The 18973-nt window shown below is 37.7% G+C and overlaps 1 protein-coding gene across 4 annotated transcripts; it reads left to right on the top strand.

Annotated features, from left to right (window-relative positions):
• Positions 1-1638: 1638 nt before the first annotated feature.
• On the top strand, positions 1639-14939 carry LOC139118469 (glycerophosphodiester phosphodiesterase domain-containing protein 5-like). Of its 4 annotated transcripts, XM_070681761.1 has the most exons (16): positions 1719-1856; positions 2766-2898; positions 3378-3481; positions 4275-4368; positions 5021-5080; positions 6145-6195; positions 6898-6996; positions 7331-7424; positions 8015-8169; positions 10266-10351; positions 10766-10916; positions 11206-11430; positions 12348-12460; positions 12786-12933; positions 13369-13454; positions 13919-14939. In XM_070681761.1, exons 2-16 carry the CDS (start codon positions 2806-2808, stop codon positions 13977-13979), a joined length of 1620 nt encoding a protein of 539 aa, XP_070537862.1. In that variant the 5' UTR covers positions 1719-1856; positions 2766-2805; the 3' UTR covers positions 13980-14939. The 4 variants fall into 4 exon arrangements, with proteins under 4 accessions (XP_070537863.1, XP_070537862.1, XP_070537864.1 ...); XM_070681762.1 differs by lacking the exon at positions 6145-6195 and having other exon boundaries at positions 1639-1856; XM_070681763.1 differs by lacking the exons at positions 1719-1856; positions 3378-3481.
• Positions 14940-18973: the final 4034 nt, after the last annotated feature.

The raw sequence follows: 18973 nt of genomic DNA, 5'->3' as shown, positions 1-18973 counted from the left end.
TTTTCTAAGTGACACGATTTGGTAAGAGTGTGCAAAACTTTGAAATCACGGTTTCGGTATTGATCAAAGTAAGTTTGAATTGTGTCAATGGAATTCCAAAGTTGCACACCCACTAAGAATCCCACAAATGTATGACTGCCGTAGTAACCAGCCTTCAAGCTCCATTACCTGTAAATTTTTGCAATTTTATTACAATTTTGTTCTGTGTATCAACTTCAGTGTCTGGTTCAAATCGTTAAGGTATGATGAAATGTCCATGAGTATTCAGCTTCTGAACACAGCGTATATTTGCACAGTCAACAATTGTTATAGTTGAAAATTGAATTCAAGTCCGGACTAAAATTCATTTGTGAACGGTAATAACAATAGTCATTACCCGCGTATGGGCTTTGTTGTCAAGCAGAATACTTGGGATACTAATATGGGGAGATTGACGGAACAGCATTTGATAACAGAAAAGAAAACTCAGTAAATAAAAGAATGACCAAAAGTTAAAGCAAGTGTCCTTTAATATCTTTACTCGTAATATATATATAACAAAGTCAGCAGTTCTATCAAGGTTATACACATTTCAAACTTTTGATTTTCGAGGGGGAGGGAGAGGGTAACATTTTTGAAAGGGACATCAGGGGAAGGTTAACATTTTACATGATGGATCACCCTTAATTTCCTCCAGCCCATCCCCTCATAATAACTGAAGCTAAAACGAACAGGATTGCGTGGCATGGGCCCGAATCGCTATGGACTACAGTGCAGATCAAGCTTTCGTCTCCATCTCCTCCCTCTCCATCTCCATCCCTACGGTGAGACCGTTAGGAAATGAATATGCTACGGACATCGGGATTATCAGTCAACAACGTTATTGTATTTACACAGTTGATAACAACAGCATTCATACACTAGGCCTATAGCTCTATTAAAATGAAAGGCGGAGCAGCCGCCCACTTCCGTCCGTGGGATTTAAAATTCCCCCTTTAAATCATATATTATCGCTACCTAATTATGTAAAGGTGTTTCTTATATAAACACATAACCTAATCATATTGACACTAAGCTTATATAAATATATCAAGAAGTTTCCCAGTCATATTATTTAAATTACAGTATAATATAAGTAAATTCTTTGTTTTGCGTTAACTCTAAATGGGAAAAGGTACGCGTCTAAGCGGCTAAAAAACACACACAAGAAAATTAACACAATGTATTGATTGCAGCAAATAAAAAATTGTAACAAAAATTTTAGTTCATTAAAGCTAAGCGGTTATGTCCTAAATTTCCTATTGAAATACACTGTGTGTAATTTTCATGAAAATCTTAAAAACCTAAGCGGGTTGGGACGCAAAACAAAGAATTTAATTACTATGGCCTAATTGTATGTTGACATGAACTTATAAAATAAATGCGACTCCTAAATATATATTTAGGCTATGTAACGTAAGAATAATAGGCGTTGCCTTATAATTTTAAAGAAGTCATATTCCCATCACATACAGCAAATACATCCCCAGAAGGCAATAACGGCGCAGCGTTCCATGATGTGGGTATCGATCATGGCGGTAGTAGGAGGATTATCACAGCTTAAAACAAAAGGCGCTAATCCTTTTAATAGGCGTTGGGGCTCCTCTCCTACTACCTCCATGGTATCGATGAAAGATGCAATTGTCATTCAAAATAGGGGTGACCTCACAAAGCGTGTCGTAAAAAATGAAAGGTCACTGACAGCGTATAGTGTGTATATTTACTGTCTCATGGCGGATAGTGTACACGACGGGCCATCGTAAGATCTCCACATATATGCAGTCTGAACGCTGTATGTAAACACTCCCTACTTCTGTGGTCAATATCACGGACAACAGGTTTGTGTATAAGCTTTTCAAACTCGAGCGTGAATTTTCAACGTGTCGCTGAGTTTTCATCTCACATTCGGGATCGTGTCTGTCGCTGGTGACCCCGCATATTGCTTTCAGTTCGAATGCTTCCACCATGTTTGTTCGCCATGAAACACTGGCGCGGTACATGTACTGCTTTGGCTAAATTTATCAGACGTGTAGATAGACAGTACATCGAATCAGGTTTAAACGAATAGCATGCAGCAGTCATCGGATGCCTTGTCGCACACGTCGACGGATACTTCGTAACTTCCAAACACACCGAAAACTACAATGGCTTCTTTGCTTATTAAGGTCACCATAAAGGTTCACATTATAATGCTTGAACAACATGCGTCACCTTGCAACGTTTATAGTCAATGACCGAAAAGCTTCACCCAGTTTCAGCAGTTTCCACGCATCTCGACCTCAGATTTCACGTGATACCAGTGACTTCTAATATCGCACATATAACATAATAGATTATCTTATGAATGATGCAGTGTTACTGTTAGTACATTACTTTAACAATTAATCGTTTCTAATAACGTAAATTCGATCACAGACAGTGGAGGGGGCCCTCCACTGTCTATGATTCGATCTTGCGTTTGCAATGTCACCAAAAGTCTAGCGTGATGTAGGCCTATATGCAAATTGTGTGGGTGTATTTCCAAAGGGTTACAAGCGCTGTTATATAACCATATTATGAATTACATTGTTATATTGACATGACCTTGACCGGCGATGCTATATCAATTGACGTGGGCATAGACGGAACTTTGCGGGAAAATGAACTTTTGGCCTATACTGTTCACTGTCCCATTGCATAATTAGAGAGCGACGCATTTATTGTAACATCACTATAATATCCATTTCAAATGTCGCCTTATTTACTAGCGGATGTTCTACCACCGAAGCCCCACAAGTTAAAGCCAGAATGGGGTGTTGTAATCCGTGTAAATCAATTACCGTTGGTCTGCTAGGATGTCGATGGAAAGCGTCTTCCAGATCGACCGGTAAAACCAAACTGGTAGGTTGCCTAGGTAGCAGTGGATGAAACGTTACATTTTGCAGAGAGTTTATTTTAGCATCGATCGTGCAAATCTGATGCCGATGGTTTCACCCTTGTGTCGTTCTTTGCTATTCTCGTCAGCTGATCGGCGACTAACAGCAAAGAACAAGCAAAGGTGGAAACATTGCCATCTCTACATATGATTTTAGTAAGATTGGCATCATAGTCTGTCTTTGGCATAATGCATGCATATACATACAGTTACACATGTAATGTTTAACCAATTGACGTAACCACATGGATACATAGAGATTGGCAAGGCCAGACTTACAGACGGGCTAAAATATCAGACGACAGAAAACCAAAAACAAAGTACAGATGGGATAATGTAGGTATCCGTGAGACGAGATTCAGATTTTTGAAACAATCAGGTAACCCACTCAGTTTTACTTAAAAAACGAATCTGTAATGCTCATTTGATGACTTGTATCTTCTAGATCGATTGGTGTTTCTTCGCGTTACTGGTCGTGGCTTTCATTCTCAATCTGATTGTGATGTACTCTTGGATTATAACCAAAAATGACGAAGCGAGATTCAATTGGTAAGAAAGTTAGATTGTTTTATATTTCTTCAAATCAATCAACGCCCCATTAGTGTATCTTTTACTGCATTTCACTCACCATAAAATACCATCAAATCTTCGGGTAGACCTTTTGGATTCCCGTTATTAGTCATAAGTTGTCTTTGAAGTGTCATTATTTCAATACCCGGTGATGGATTTAATAGAATAAGGCTCGCTTACGCGTACATTGGCGGCAGTCACACTATAGTAACTCATTCAGTTAAAAAGCTAATTAATTGTGCGATCGTCGTCAATATTTGGAAACAGTCTGCAGTTAAACACAGGCATCGGCAAGCATTTTTACATATGAAGTTGCATTGGATAAAAGATAAAGCTCATGGGGTTTCACGATGTATATATATATATATATATATATATATATATATATATATATATATATATATATATATATATATATATATATATATATATATAAAATATAATTTTCGTTTAGAGTAGTTTTATTATTACCAATGTACATTTCCAAAAATGATCTAAGGATTTTATTTTTCACATTGATTTCATCACATGTCATTTATCCTTTCAGAACTTTTAGCCATGTGCACTTGTGAGATGAAAGTATTTTCTATTTTAGTTTTTCTTCAATAACAGTTATTACCTCTTCTTTCTCATGTCTCCTCCCCGGGGAAATTGAACTAGTTAGTCTTAATTATAGTATTCACCTATAGTAGCATGTGGCGGATATTGTCATATACGATTTTCAGGAGTTCGAATGACTTACTAGGATGTCTAATTCCTTCATTTTTCCCAGGGGTTATTGGGATAAAACGGGAAGGGAAGAGGACATGTACAGTATAATACTGGTACTCTCTATCATATTTTTTGTCTTGACGTCGATCGCCTTGGTAAGCAACTTCAATGCAATTCAGCTTGATAAACACAGTCTATAGCCTAAGCTTAAGCTCATGGAACGAACACCAACACTAACAAGATATTTTCCTCCAGCAAATTTCTCTTATATGAACAGCCAAAGCCATCCTAAAGTTGAAAGCCGACACAGACTTATTGAGTTTAGTGCAAGCATTTGCTTTGGATTCTAGATTTGGCAAGAAAACTGGAACCACAATTGTTCCTCGGAAGGACGGTTTCTGATTTTACAGAATTCGATACTGTCATTTTTAATAATCGTTCACAAAGGGCCCTCGTTGAGGTTTTTCTGCTTGTTTAATCAGTGACGATATCCTTCTATTTCACTCTGCAAACACTGAATGCACATGTCGGTAACAAAACTATGCGTTTGCTCCCATCCCAATATACTTTCCGTAACAAAATATTCGACTTTAAAAAATTATTTGGAAATGGTTACTGATTTGTAGACATTTTGGTCGACATTAATCGTCTTGAGTTGGACAATATTCTCTCTCTCTCTCTCTCTCTCTCTCTCTCTCTCTCTCTCTCTCTCTCTCTCTCTCTCTCTCTCTCCCTCTCTCACATTAGCCTCAAGTTTTGTAACTGCCGCTATAAGTCATGGTAAACATGTTTCCAATTTATTTACAGACTTTGGCCGTCATTCATTTCATTTTTAAACAGCAGTTGTATATACACTGGGCAAATAAGGTATGTTAGAACAGGTTTCAAACAATATGCTTCATTGATGATCGCCATTTCACAACAATGTGCGCTGTAGAATGTGCCGATAAGCCTTTATTGTACAGTTGCAATCGCAAAGTGAACTTTACTAGCCTGAATAAGATCAGGCACATACTCTTAACATACTTGACTTGTGACCTTCAAGTATGTTCCATGCTGCATTAGATGAAGGAAGCTGGCTGCCACACTTGGCTTATGCTGGTCATATTTCGACGGCAGTGCACATCTCTACGGTAGCATAACTACGAGAACCATGTCTGTCCAGTATACGCCTTTTCAAATCTCTTACTCTGAAACATTTCGTCTTGCAAACATAAACTTCTTGTCAGATTGAGCATATTTCGCCGAATTTGTATTCGCCCATGAGACGTAAACCCCAACCTAAAATGACACGATGACAACCCACCCCCTCCGCAACGATAACAAATGAATGCTTAATGTACTATCGTGATTTTGACGGGCTAGCACCATCAGCGTAGCAACATCGTCTGTAAACAAATTTAGAGGTTTTTTCATTAAAATAATTCTGTATAGTGTGTGTGCGTTATGGCTTATTTGTTTTTAAATCGCAGAATGGTTTTCCAACAGTAGATTTTGAGATTAATGTTGTCACTAAGACTTTATTGATGCCTATTTATTGAAGACAGAGATTTGTCATAGTTTGGCGTCTACTTACTTACATCTACTTACTTGACCATGAAGTAAAATATTATTAATATGATGGTATTTTAACATCTTTGCCACGTGGCACTGTATACATGTCAAGAAATTTTGAAATTCATAGTCAAAATGGTTTGAGTCATCCAAAGATGGCATCGGTTAGGGATCGGCCAAAAACAACGTGTGACAACTCAGAGTGTGTACGTTTATTTTGACTATTTTTCGTTACTCGCTTAAGTTTGTAATAAGTGCTGCAAGACGTACATTATAGAGGTGTTGTAGTGTTCAAAACCTATAAATTGTTAAAGTCATTTAATCCCAGGTGGTTACAATACAAACAACCGCGGGTTTCGCTTCCTCTTCTATCACAGCATTATCCAAAACGCAGCAGATCCTGGTCGACCAAGTTTAGGAATGAACAGGTAGTTATCGACATCTGTAGACATAGCCATCAGAAAAAATAGCTGTGAATGTTCAGTTGCTTAACCATCGATCGCTACATATGGAAGTTGTGTGTTGAATGTGTCTTACTCCTGCTTTAAATTTGTGCCATCGAGATCATGCCTGCAAGCATTGCATACCCCATCAGCACCTATCACATGCAACAATGTGGGTTTATCATTCAATCATGTCATTATTTAGTAGATGAATAACGCCATTTTCAAAAACAGGATTATATAATATACGTGCTCTTTTATTGAGAACAGTGCCATGAATACTTCATTATGCATTCATTATTGTTATCGTTAGAAGTTTGGAATGCTGAACTTCCATTCATCTCACGTAAGAATCCACAATTGCAAATGAACACATAGTTTACGCTAAACGGTATGAAGACGTTATAGTCATATATTAGTCAACATCATAAAAGTTGCTTGTGTTTAAGTTTTCACGGAAATTGGCATGTCAGTTTTATTATATTAAACAGGCAGGTATCAACACTGTTGAAAGAATTTCAACTGTTAAATTGTCTTTGATTAAAGCGAGATCGCCCAACCTATCCTTGTAAAGCCCCGACGCGTTTCTCGAACGACACACACATTTTGCATGCATTGTTTCCTATAAATAAGTATGGTCATTGTAATATCTGAGTCTTACAATTGTCTATGTCGATTTATTTTCAGGTGCTAATATTCATTTTATTTCTATACGGGTTGCTACTCATGGGCCTTATTGAGTTTTTTTATTCGGAAACTTGGACGTTGCTTGGTCTTTCAATGAAGGTAAATTCATAAATCAAATTCTCAATGAGCATTCCTTGTGCATTATTTCAGTATTTACAACACTTTAAGCCTATGGTCAAAATATGAACGTCTATGTAAGCTTATTATTGAAAAACAGAGCCAACTTTTCCAAGAAGTATGTTGCCTGTGCACCGTTTCCTCAAAATATATAATACTGTTACTGCTTTGCCTCCATCATTCAAGGAAGATGTACACACACTCAACTTCCCTTTTTGTATTTTTATTTCTTCAAAAATAATGTGATCTTTATTATTTATTTTTCAACATACCGCAATTAAACATCATCTCTCCTTACTGTTCCATTTTATTTCAGTTTTTAGCGCCGTTCTTTCAAATCTGTGCAGTTATAGTGATCACATTTTTAACTTGGTTGATGGCTGGATGTTTTGCGCTTTTGTGGTATAAAGGTAATGATTTTTCCACACTTGGTGTTAATGACTTTTTGTAACAATTTCGGGACACGGGCAATCAGTAGAATTTCCATGAAGCATATTTTTCTCACCGCTCACCATTGGAAACAAACTGTGTTAAGTTTGGCCATATACCCTAGAGAGTCTCGCTCTAGAGTCTGTGATTTAGCTGAAGCATCGTATTCCGAAATGTTCAAAGTTTCTTGGGAGGGCACACCTTAGTTATTAGCAGGTCACATTATTTCTTCTGCAATGTGTACACCTTGTATTTGATGTACACATAACTTGACGGACTGCCAGAACCCATGTCGGAAGTTCATGCTCCACCAGCGTAATAAAAACGATATTACCTCGCCCTTTGAGAATTACGAGATAGAAAATCTAAGCTTCGAGATTAGCGGTATTCGACGCATTCAGACCCGCACATTTTCTTATCTACGTCATCACACAATTATTATTTTAAATATTTCACTCGCGTGGATTTCGCAAATTGCGTGTAATTGAAATAACTGCATACGATCGCGTTGCAGGCGGTAGGCATTAATGATGATAAATATCGAAATTACTATGTCTTCTGATCTTTTCAGACAGAACAGTTTCGTGTATTATCGCCACTACACTCTATTTTGGTCTACTGATGTTGCTATATCTTAGCCCTCTTGCTATAAGCTCTCCGTGCGTTCTTGATCATGACGCAACTCCCAGGAAACCTCTGTTACTTGGTCATCGTGGAGCCGAAAGGGTAAGTAATTTCTGCATTAAAAGAAACGCAGACGATTTCTGAAATAGGTGTGTCCTTGAAATCATTTGTGACTCAAATCCTTTCACTTTTGTATTTGGAGTAATCGGCGTGCTTTCATCGATGTGATTGGACCGTAACAAGCAGTCGAAGTCATTCACACCTTCGAACAGGTTCCGCGTTCAGCTCAATACTAGCATTGAGTGACACGAAATAAACAGTGTTTTCTCTGCATGTTCATTTAAAGGGGCACGATCTGCCCCATTCATCAAAATTAGGGGGCAGACTTGACATTTTAGGGGGTAGTCACTGTTGATATTGGTTTTCCCTCCTAGGAAGCGCTTCCCGATATCATACGGTCGTAGCCCAGTTCAATTGCTTTGTCTATGTCGCATGTAGTACCCGTAATCACATCGACATCATGATGTTTGTCAGCTTGTGATAAACTCGGATGCTCTCCATCTTCTGTCGATTTGTCACCCACAGATATTCCCCGACTCAGAATTTGACCTATTATTTGCTACCGTGGACACGATTTGGCCCAAATTTGAGGATTAGATCATGATAATATGCGCTGCCTAAGTCATTTTTTCACGAAAAAAAATCCCTAAACATGGGTCGATTTTTCATCCGAAAAAACCAAGCATGGTTCGATAACAAAGCAAATGTCCCATGCTTCAGGAAAACTTTCACATACAACAGAATAAATTTGAAAATTCCCCAAATTATGTCAATCAAATCCCTAGCAATGGGTCATATTTTTGGAATGTACATGGGATAATGTTTTCGAATTCGGCGGCACACCCCCCTATGAAATTCAAATGTCAGAAATATCCCTCCCGGGCGCCGATCAAACGATTGTGTTTCATTGCGATCAAGATTGATCGTCACTGCAGCGTGCCTACAAAATGCTAAAGTTGGAATTTTCCATAATTTCATCATCGATATAGTGCTTTCAAAGTTTATCGCTATCAAAAGATGAACATCAAGTTGCACTATAGTATCCATGGAGACTGAACCGCAACTAGGTCGTTGGCTGTTATTTACGATGCAAACGTACGTACGCGCCGAAAAGTCAAGTTTGTCGTATACTTTACCCACCCAGGCAAAGTAGAAAAAGTACCACGTTTTTACCATGTTTAAAACGGCAAATGTAGTATAAAGGTGGTACTTTGTCATCTGTGATCGCCCAAGTAAAGCATATGATAAATTTGACTTTTCGTAACACTCCACGACGTGTCATGCACGTCACCAAATCTGAATGGCAGGCTATATTTTGTCTTTTCCGAGGGAGTATTATGACTAGAAATAACAGCAAAGTTACAGGTCGCTACACTGTGTGTTGGTGGGACACTCATATATGGGACGTCTGTGCTTGCTGTTTTGTGCGCGATTTCCGCGCAGTCAGTAACTTTTTTTCGGGGCAGACAATATCTCGAAATGCACAGTTTGCGCAATTGCGCAGTCGAGAGTAAACTTTGCTTCAACAAACATTTAACAAGAATGAAATGTTTCAAGACAAAGACATCGATTCGATAGTTGCCAAGGTTCTTGCGAGAGCTAAAAGATTTAATCATTAGAATCAGTTTCCGAAAACAACTTTACTCGACTAATTACTACAAGTGCAAGCTCTAATTTTAAATAGTTTGATTTCAGATATGGACAAGAGAAAGCTAGCGATGGATGTCATAAACGCCAACAAAGTAAAAGCCAATACGAAATTTGCCTTTGGTCCTTGATATTTGGAAATAATGATGTGATATGCGGTTAACCTCTTACCTATAACCACTGCGGTGATACATCACTGTTCTGATTTTACACTCTTTTAGTTCAGAGTGATATTATTTTATCTTGTGTTGCGTTTCATTTGCATGGAATGAAGTCATCTCTACCCATGTTTGCTTCACTAATACGATATTGTGAAATGTCTTGCTTGAATGCTAGCCAATTGTACGGACAAACTACGTTTTTTTTTGGATTTTGCAGAACGCACGAATCTCAAAGAGGAAAAACACACGGGCATTGTTCAAAGTGACGCGAGCGATGACGAGAATAAAAAATATAAACTTATTATGTTTTTTGTGGTTTTATTTCAAAAGGTTGCCCCGGAGAATACCATCGCGTCGTTTGTCATCGCCATTGAAGAATGTCAGGTGTTTGCTATTGAATCAGATTGCAAAATCAGGTAAGGCGCAATGACATTATACATGAAATCTGACGCGTTTACCTGCTACTCTTTCTTCGTACGCATTTCTGTGATCCCGATATCTGCTCCTCTGTGTATCCCCGATATCTGCTCCTGGAGCGAAGGAAGATACTCGATGAAGTGTGCAGGGAGTTAGGACATGAACTGGTTACGAAACAAGACCAAGTATTCCTTCTTTTGAGTTTCATAATGGTCACGTATCGACTAGCATCTATTGTATACCTACCTATACATACATACATACATACATACATACATACATACATACATACATACATAAATACACAGACATACATACATCACTTTTTGAATTTGAAATTGCAAATTATAAGACTAATTGAATCTTTCCAAGCCTTTGTGATTATCTATAACATTGAAATGAATGTCTTACAGCTACGATGGTGTTCCCTTTATGGTACACGATGACATCTTGACACGGGTGACGAACGTCGCGGGGGTCTTTCCCCAACAAGAAGGAAAGAAAAGCAGTTCCTTCATGATATCAGAACTCAAACAACTCGACGCTGGGTCATGGTTTCTGGAGGTAAGTGCTGAACAGTTATATAAAATACCCTCCAATCTTGGCCTAAAAATTGCAATTAGCTGACCATCTTTGAAATCGGCTCTGAAAAGCGGATGAAAACTGTACAGCCTAAGCGTTACTAAAGCGTGGCACTTTGTATACTTCCACATATTTACACCTGACTAAGTAAGTAAAGCCTAAACGCGAGAGGTAAATGAGCAAGAAGTGCTTAAGGAGACCAGTAGTGCAAAATTACGATCATTGCCGAGATTTTCTTCACCACTTAGATGTAAATCATTATCGCCTTCAGGACGACCCGTTCGGGACCACATCATCACTTTCAGCAGAGAGGGTACGCAGCTATCGCAACCAGACTATTCCGACCCTGGCCGAAGTGTTAGAGCTGACAAACAAATACAACTTAAGTTTCATGTTCGACGCAAGGCCGCCACCAGAGGGCCACCCGTACGACCAGACGTGGTTTCAATCGATACGGGATGCTGTTGAAGATGCGGGGATTTCCGCCGACGACTTTGTGAGAACTTCTTAAATTTATGTTCAGTCTGTTCGGTTTTTATCGAAAAGACTTCTATAAATGCTTAGAACCTTTGCCAAAGCAAACGCTTTCGTTCACAAGAACGAACACCGTCTCATTTTACTCTCCTCTTTTCAAAACGACAACTTTTCACAAATAGTGAACCTGTGTCAGCGCCTATCAGATCTTGTGCAAAACTTGGAATAAAATGCGTGTAAACTTTCGGCAAATTCATCTGCCATTTCAACAGTGCCCTTATGGCTACTGTACCTTTCACACATGATTGCTGCCTAACTTACAAGCGCTATTGCAGTTGGTCGATAAGTGAAGACAGAAAAGATAGGTTTATCAGATAACCTTTGTGTCATTTTAATACTGAGTTGGAATATAATTCTAAGATTTTTTATGATGATGTTGTGCATTTGCGGCCCTTCTCTGGGTTCACCCTAAAATATTATTTGTCTATTGAAAGTCGCCCATACTTTATTGACCAGAACTTTAATATCAAACAAAAAGAAAACATCTTGAAAGAAGTACAACAAAATGCAGCATGACTCAACATTAATTTTAAAATAAAATTGATTAATGGTACATGCAAATCACTTAGTATAGATGCAAATCACTTAGTGTGTATATATATATATATATATATATATATATATATATATATATATATATATATATATATATATATATATATATAATCTATACTTGATTTAATTAGATTTTAAGTTGTGTGTGTATGTGTGTTTTTATCTTACAACGCTGACGATATAAAAAGCTGTTTGAACAATAACGATTGACTTCGATTGGGACGTATCATTTCTGAAGATTGAGATTTTCTTTGGGATGTGAGACATACCTCACCTGTGTCATGGAACTATATTTGGTCACTGTTTTTATCTTTTATCTTCCAGTATTATGAATTTAAACCCGAAGGAGACGCTGTGGTAACAATACTTCGCAACGACCATAGGGCCCATGAGGAAGTTGAAAATTATTACGTTGGATATGACTTCAAAAAAATAAAGTACTATGAAACTCTCCTTTGTGTGTATGTGTGCGTTGGAATCGATATCCATTGTATTGGAACTGTGCTAGTGCGACTTTTTTGCTTACAAGGAATGTCTTTCAATCTAGATGCATCATGCCAATGTAGCTGAATCATTTAAATGTTACGATGTACATCATGACAAATATGTTTTGAACTTTCATCAACTACCAAATGTACATTGACAATTGTCGCATGGTATAAGACCCATACGACGTTTGAGCGCATTTCCGACGTCCCCTCCTCGTGTCTACCCTTACACATCTAATCTAGGATGTTTTAACTTGAATTATTTTATCAATAGGTCCAACACTGACGCAAACATTTGGACGAACACTTGGTCTGTGAACTTGGATTGGATGCTGTCTTTGTACTGGTGTGCATCAGCGCCCTCTATCACGACAAATGACTGCCACGGCGCCAAACGACTGAAGAAGCCGCTCTGGATGTTGGTATGTATGCCATGAGATACTCGTATTTCATGAGTTCCATTTCCAGTTGGCTGCATTGGAAAATGGTCAATAGATTACCTTGATGACACGGATATATTTATTTTGGACGCTTTTTTCCAAACAACTATATTTGAAATTATAACACGTGCAGACTCGATATTACACTCTCAGCTTATTGTTGATGAATTTACAATTAGTTTTGCTCTGTAAAACAGAGCTAATACTGCTCTAAAATCATATCGTTTAAAAAAGGTATGTATGTATGTATGTATGTATGTATGTATGTATGTATGTATGTATGTATGTATGTATGTATGTATGTATGTATGTGTTATGTGTATTTATATATGAGGAAAAGACGTGCAAGTTGTAGAACAAAGATACTCAATCTGAGATAGCAGTGTTGCATCTAATAATTGATCGGTTTTTCTTCAGACGCCTAATCAGTATTTGACGATCTGGCTTATCTTCGACTGCGTGTCAGCGTTTTGGGTTATTATTATATTCATCGTACAGTTTAGGTAAGTGAAGGATGTAATCATAGGACTTATGGGTTGTACTATTTACTGTTAGGCTACAGCACACCTATCACTGATACGTGTTTTAAAGCAATCTGTCGTTTACACCCAAAGCAAACGCATCGTCTCACTTCTTCAGAACCATGTTTTCACACATTATCCCGATCAGACTTTTAGAATAAGGTGCGTATTAGGGTTTGTGTCTTTAATATTTTGATTCTTGTGTGACGTAATTAAATGACTGCATTTTATCTTTCCCCACTTCTCTGCACTGTTTTTCAAACGCCCATGCTTTGTTTACGCACATTACCTCTGCGAATAGGATTACTACGTGCAAAAAAACTGGTAATGTAAGAACATTTTTCATCTGGTAGGGCAGTGAAAAGGACAACCTTACTTTTGTGGTCGGCATTACTCGCTATGAGTGACTTCTGAAAGTTCTTTCTTTTCCCACTTATTAATAAAAGGCGTGGAAGAAATAAGATTTCCGGTGCACAGAAACGAGAGGCTGAAATGACAACTATGTAGGATTTTTGGGAAAGTTGCATGATGTTGATGGATTGCTTGTCTGTGAGCTGTCTGGAAAGATCAACGCTGCGCATCAGTCAGTGTTTGTCAGTGGAAGGAATTTTGAAGAGTGAGTGTCGGTGGTCTCAACCTGTAGGAAGATGCATATCGCCCTCAACGTGTATTTCATAAGAACGTTACAGTATCGAAAGGGGGTCTTCATTCATCTCTTTTATTGCCTCCAACCCCCGTGCCCCCATCGAATTAACATAATCACACAGGAGCATCCACCTTCACTCACAGCAGACGACATCTTTGCTTCTGTGTGTGATCTCATATCCTGATACAAACGATAGAATTCCGAAACTTTATGGAGATTCGTCAACGTACACTCATCGGTATTTTACAGTAGTTGTTCTCCACTTATACAATGCAACTTTATAAAACAGAAGTTTAAATAGCCTTAAAATTGTATTTTCCGCCACTTTGGGAAAGTTTATCGTAAAAACGGTGATAAATGATAAGATAAAATTTGGTGCATTTTTAATATATTTTCGTACCAACAATAATGAATTCAAGGAGTGTCAGTGGGTAAAAATGAAAACATCTCATTGCGCATGTGTGTATGACATATGTATGTGTAATACTAAATGGATATTTTATAATGTGATTGCATGTGCGTTATTTAAGAGGCGGTCAGGCACAGTGTACTGGTGTAGTGTAGTATAGGCGAGCATGTATGGAAACTTTCTATGGAGACTGCAAGGTGATAATATAACGTATTTGTTTTGTGATGTATTTTTGGCGCTAAAACTACCTTGTCATCAAGACACGGTTCGACAGACTTTCCGTTGACTTCATATCATTTTATTGTATTTTGTTAATGTTATGCGTTGTACAAATAATTTTAACCTTAAGTTATATTGTACTCTAAGCTTTACCTAATAAACATGTACAAGAGCTGTCTTGTTCAAAAATTGACATATCAGATTCGCTGTCATTTTCTGTGTAAACCTTGGGGTATGGGTAAGCTTTGGTCCTATTTCATGAAACCTAAACAAGATATTCCATATTACCATATATCATTTTAAAAACTAGTAAATTACCTTTCTATTGATACCTAATAAGCCAGGTTATGTCAAAAATCAAGCTCAGCAGATGACTTATAAGAAGACAGCTTTAACAAAAAGGCATGCGAGTTGGCAATACTGTGATTTTGTTGGACCCTTCAGAATATGACTGTTACAGCTGTAGAGTCCCAATGTATTTTCTGTTAAAAGTCTATTTCATATTTTTGACATTCCCCAGTACCGAATAAAAAGATTTCATATAGGGGAAAATGGGGCAAGTGGGCCTCTTAGTGGTATTTTGCTTTATATAACTGTAACGACTTCATTAAATCTCATGTTAATATGGTCATAATATAAAATGAGATCAATGAAATATAATGGTATAATAAATGATATTAAAGAAATATTATTATGCAAATGATATGCCATAAAAATATTTGTTGAAGTGGCCCACTTGCCCCACTATTTGGGGTAAGTGGGCCACCAATAATATGCAATTTTCCCCAAGGCTGATATTTCTGCTTGATGTACAAATATATGTATAAATATTAATTTATCATCTATTTTGAAAGATTTATGAATTTAAATGATTATCTTTATAAAGACACTTAATGCATTAATATTTTATTTATTTTTTGTCAATTTTACAATTAATGTAACAATACATTGTAATTTTTTATTACAACTTACAACTTGGAAAACATTGTGATAGTACGCGAGAACTGAGCAATGCTCAACAATTTGGATTCAATTACTGGTAGCTATCACAGATATCTAACTAAGCACTAAACTATCAGCCTGACCATGCTCTAGTATTTTTGTGCCTTGCCATCTCGCTACATTTTTGTAGCTACAGCATCTCTCAACTTAGAACTACACATTACAGAATGGCAATCGCAATGCAGACTAGCATACAAAATTCAGAGTAAAGTTCACCTTACTTTTGTTTAAGTATTGTGTCATTCAGCAGTCCTTTGAGTTTATGTGACAGTGGCCTGAATTATCAACCGATTTACGCCATCACATGCAAATGACGTATTGCATCAGTTTTGAACATGAAATTGTTGTTAGAATAAATCACTCGTTTGTGTACAGATCTCACAAACTATGAATGTGGTTGAGCCTTCATGAAATATAATTCTCCATGAAGTGACCTGACAAAGTAGCAGTAGTATTAATCATATAGTGGGCAGTGCTTTGTGAAATATATTTCTGTAATCATTGTATACTGAAAATGCAAAGCAAAGGAAAGCAAAAAATGCGGAGAGAGTTGTTTTCAAAGTTTAAAATATGCAAAATGTTGCATAATCGTGAATGTTGTTATATGAACTGTACAGAATTGCACAAGCCATTAAATTAATATAACACCATGGCTGCAAATATTAAAATTTTTAAATTCTTCGGAGAACATGTAAAGAATGGGAGTTATCCTAACCAAACATCTTGACTTTAACGTTTAAAATTTGAATTTTACTCTGAATAAAGTTTTAGTCCAAAATAGCCTTTCCAACCACCTTTAAAGGGACAAAGTCTCTCATTTTGACATTATTGCTGGTATTTTAGTTTCACTTGAAATATTAGTGTATTGCTCTGGTCACTGAAATATATGATACCGAACAAGTGAGGTTATGTTAAAAAATAAGCTCAGCAGATTACTTAAAAAATGAGAGATTTGACGAAAATTCATTTGAGTTGCAAAATCGTGATTTTGCGGTACCCTTTAAAACATGACCATAACAGCTATAGCATCCCTATATTTTTTCTGTTAAAATTCCATTTCGCATTCTGGGGATCTCAAGGCTTCTGAAAAATACAGTTTGTTATCCTGTGGGGGTGCACGTAGACCCCCTCTAGCCCACGGACTGTGTACTAGACAGATGGACCAATTCCAATTGCCGCACTGTACGTATGGGTTTATTTTCAGCTCCTTATTGAACACACTTGTCACAAGATCCCGCCGCCAGACATTCCATCACACGACATTGCCACACTTTTAGCGAACACAATGCTGACAACAAATTCCGATTATTAGCTTGAACGCCCGTTCTGCGAAAACTTGTTCTCGTGGCGAGCAGTTCGAGACTTTCTAAAGCTTTTATCAGCAAGGCCGACAACTACCCGAGGACAGACATTAAAACCAACGTAGTATTACGGCGCAGCCACGCATCTATACTTAGTCTGTTGCATACTCATAAATTTTGCTTAGTCATTGAAAGTTGAAAAAGACAGGTATTCTTAATCGATGTTTAAAAGGTATAGATAGTTCAATATGCTGCAGATGTAGAAAGTCAAAAACTTAACAGTCACCCCTTTGTTGAGCTCACTCATTGCTTGCTTACTGAGCTCGACCATACAAATCTATGCACTTTTCGCACGGAATGTTCGAAGCCCTACAGTGGCATACTTGTTACCTGCCCGCCGCTTACAACCATTCCGATCCATGCATTTTTTACACTGAAGATGGTCAGCTCTTTATCGTGCACGCTGTTTTTCTGCCGCCGCTGATGCATATTCAAACACACGCACGTTTGTACCCAATATTGATAACCCTCTTCGGGCACATCTGTCGCCTGTTGACGACCATTGCGATCCACGCACTTTTTGTACAGTAGGCTGCTTATTTTCGGACACCTGATTCCCTATTCACGTCATTCAAATCATCGCACCTACGTACGGAAGATTGTTAACTCTTTATAAGATAAATCTCAGAGCTAGATTTTCGCTGACGACTTTCAAATCTACGCAACTTTTACACGGCATTGCCAAACTTTTGTGAGCACATAGAACATCGAGAGTCTATGCTTATTCTCAATGCCCGACATCGTAATTGTTTAACTTGTAGTCCGTTCTACAAAGAGTTGTTCTAATGGTCAACAGTGTGAGACTCTCTGAAGCTTCAAGCAGCACTGCCGTCAACTTCTGACGGTGGCAAGACATTCAATCGGATTAGCGCAGTGCCATATCCGCTCATCTCTCCGCCCTTTTGATATTTGCTGTGTGAAGTAAAGTTCGATGTTTTACAGGTATACCGATTCACTCTGTCGCAGTATAAAATTTCTATAATTTTGTATTTTTGTCTTCATATGAGGCAACTCTGACTTGGATGACTCAGCGAAAGAATTCACGAACTTCGTTCGTCCACATGAGTGATTGTGTCGCGGCATAGAACAGTCTACCGTCTGCATTCAAACGTATGGACTTTCCGAAACGTCCATACATTGCGTCTGGTTACTGACCGAAAACTTCCTGTTACTAAACTGCGTCACGTAAATCGAGTTGAATGATATTGCTATGTAGTCGAAAAGTTGCATTTTGCAGGCTTCGGCACAGTAATTATAAAGAAAGCCGCATCATAAGCTTCCTCTGACGCGAACAGGTAACACTGAGCGTAAATCGCAAAAATCTAATTAGGCCGAAGTAATTGAAATCTTAGTTTTGCGTAACGGTCAAGCACACTTCTTCAGTTTTCATGCGGAAAATGTTTTCAAATAGGACATGAACGCTTCCCTTTTCCGACCCTGCCCATATTAATTTCCGTTTGTAATTTTGTAAAATACTTTAAACACCGTACGTTTGCTGAATATCATATTATCATAGTGTAAATTATGACGATGAAAAACTAGTAGCATAGTAGCGATAGCTTCTGCTTTGATATATTCTTGAATTTGCATTACATGGAAACATAAAGTAAAACAAACGTGCTTCTGTAAAATATACTGTGTGATTTTGAAAAGCTAATCTCTCAAAATATTGACTCAAAGCAAAGAAATTTATATATGTGACGAACAATAGAGTTCTCTGTCGCTTATGTGCATAAAACGACAAGCGATGGGTTACCACACAAAGACGGCAGAGATGGCCGCCGTACCGAAAAGTCATACAAAACGAGACGCGGAGACGCTATCAGACTATGATAGGTAACTACCAGACTTTAAATTCCAATGT

The sequence above is a fragment of the Ptychodera flava genome, chromosome 19, assembly GCF_041260155.1.
Source record: "Ptychodera flava strain L36383 chromosome 19, AS_Pfla_20210202, whole genome shotgun sequence".
In the NCBI taxonomy this organism is placed as follows: domain Eukaryota; kingdom Metazoa; phylum Hemichordata; class Enteropneusta; family Ptychoderidae; genus Ptychodera; species Ptychodera flava.
The sequence above is the reverse complement of the archived record's forward strand: the minus strand, read 5'-3'. Positions and strand labels throughout refer to the sequence as shown.

Coding starts and splice junctions, on each gene's coding strand:
- LOC139118469 (XM_070681761.1), top strand. CDS start 2,806: ATGGGGTGTTGTAATCCGTGTAAATCAATTACCGTTGGTCTGCTAGGA. Junction 5,081..6,144: donor ATATACACTGGGCAAATAAG/GTATGTTAGAAC, acceptor CTTCTATCACAG/CATTATCCAAAACGCAGCAG. Junction 7,425..8,014: donor TGCGCTTTTGTGGTATAAAG/GTAATGATTTTT, acceptor TGATCTTTTCAG/ACAGAACAGTTTCGTGTATT.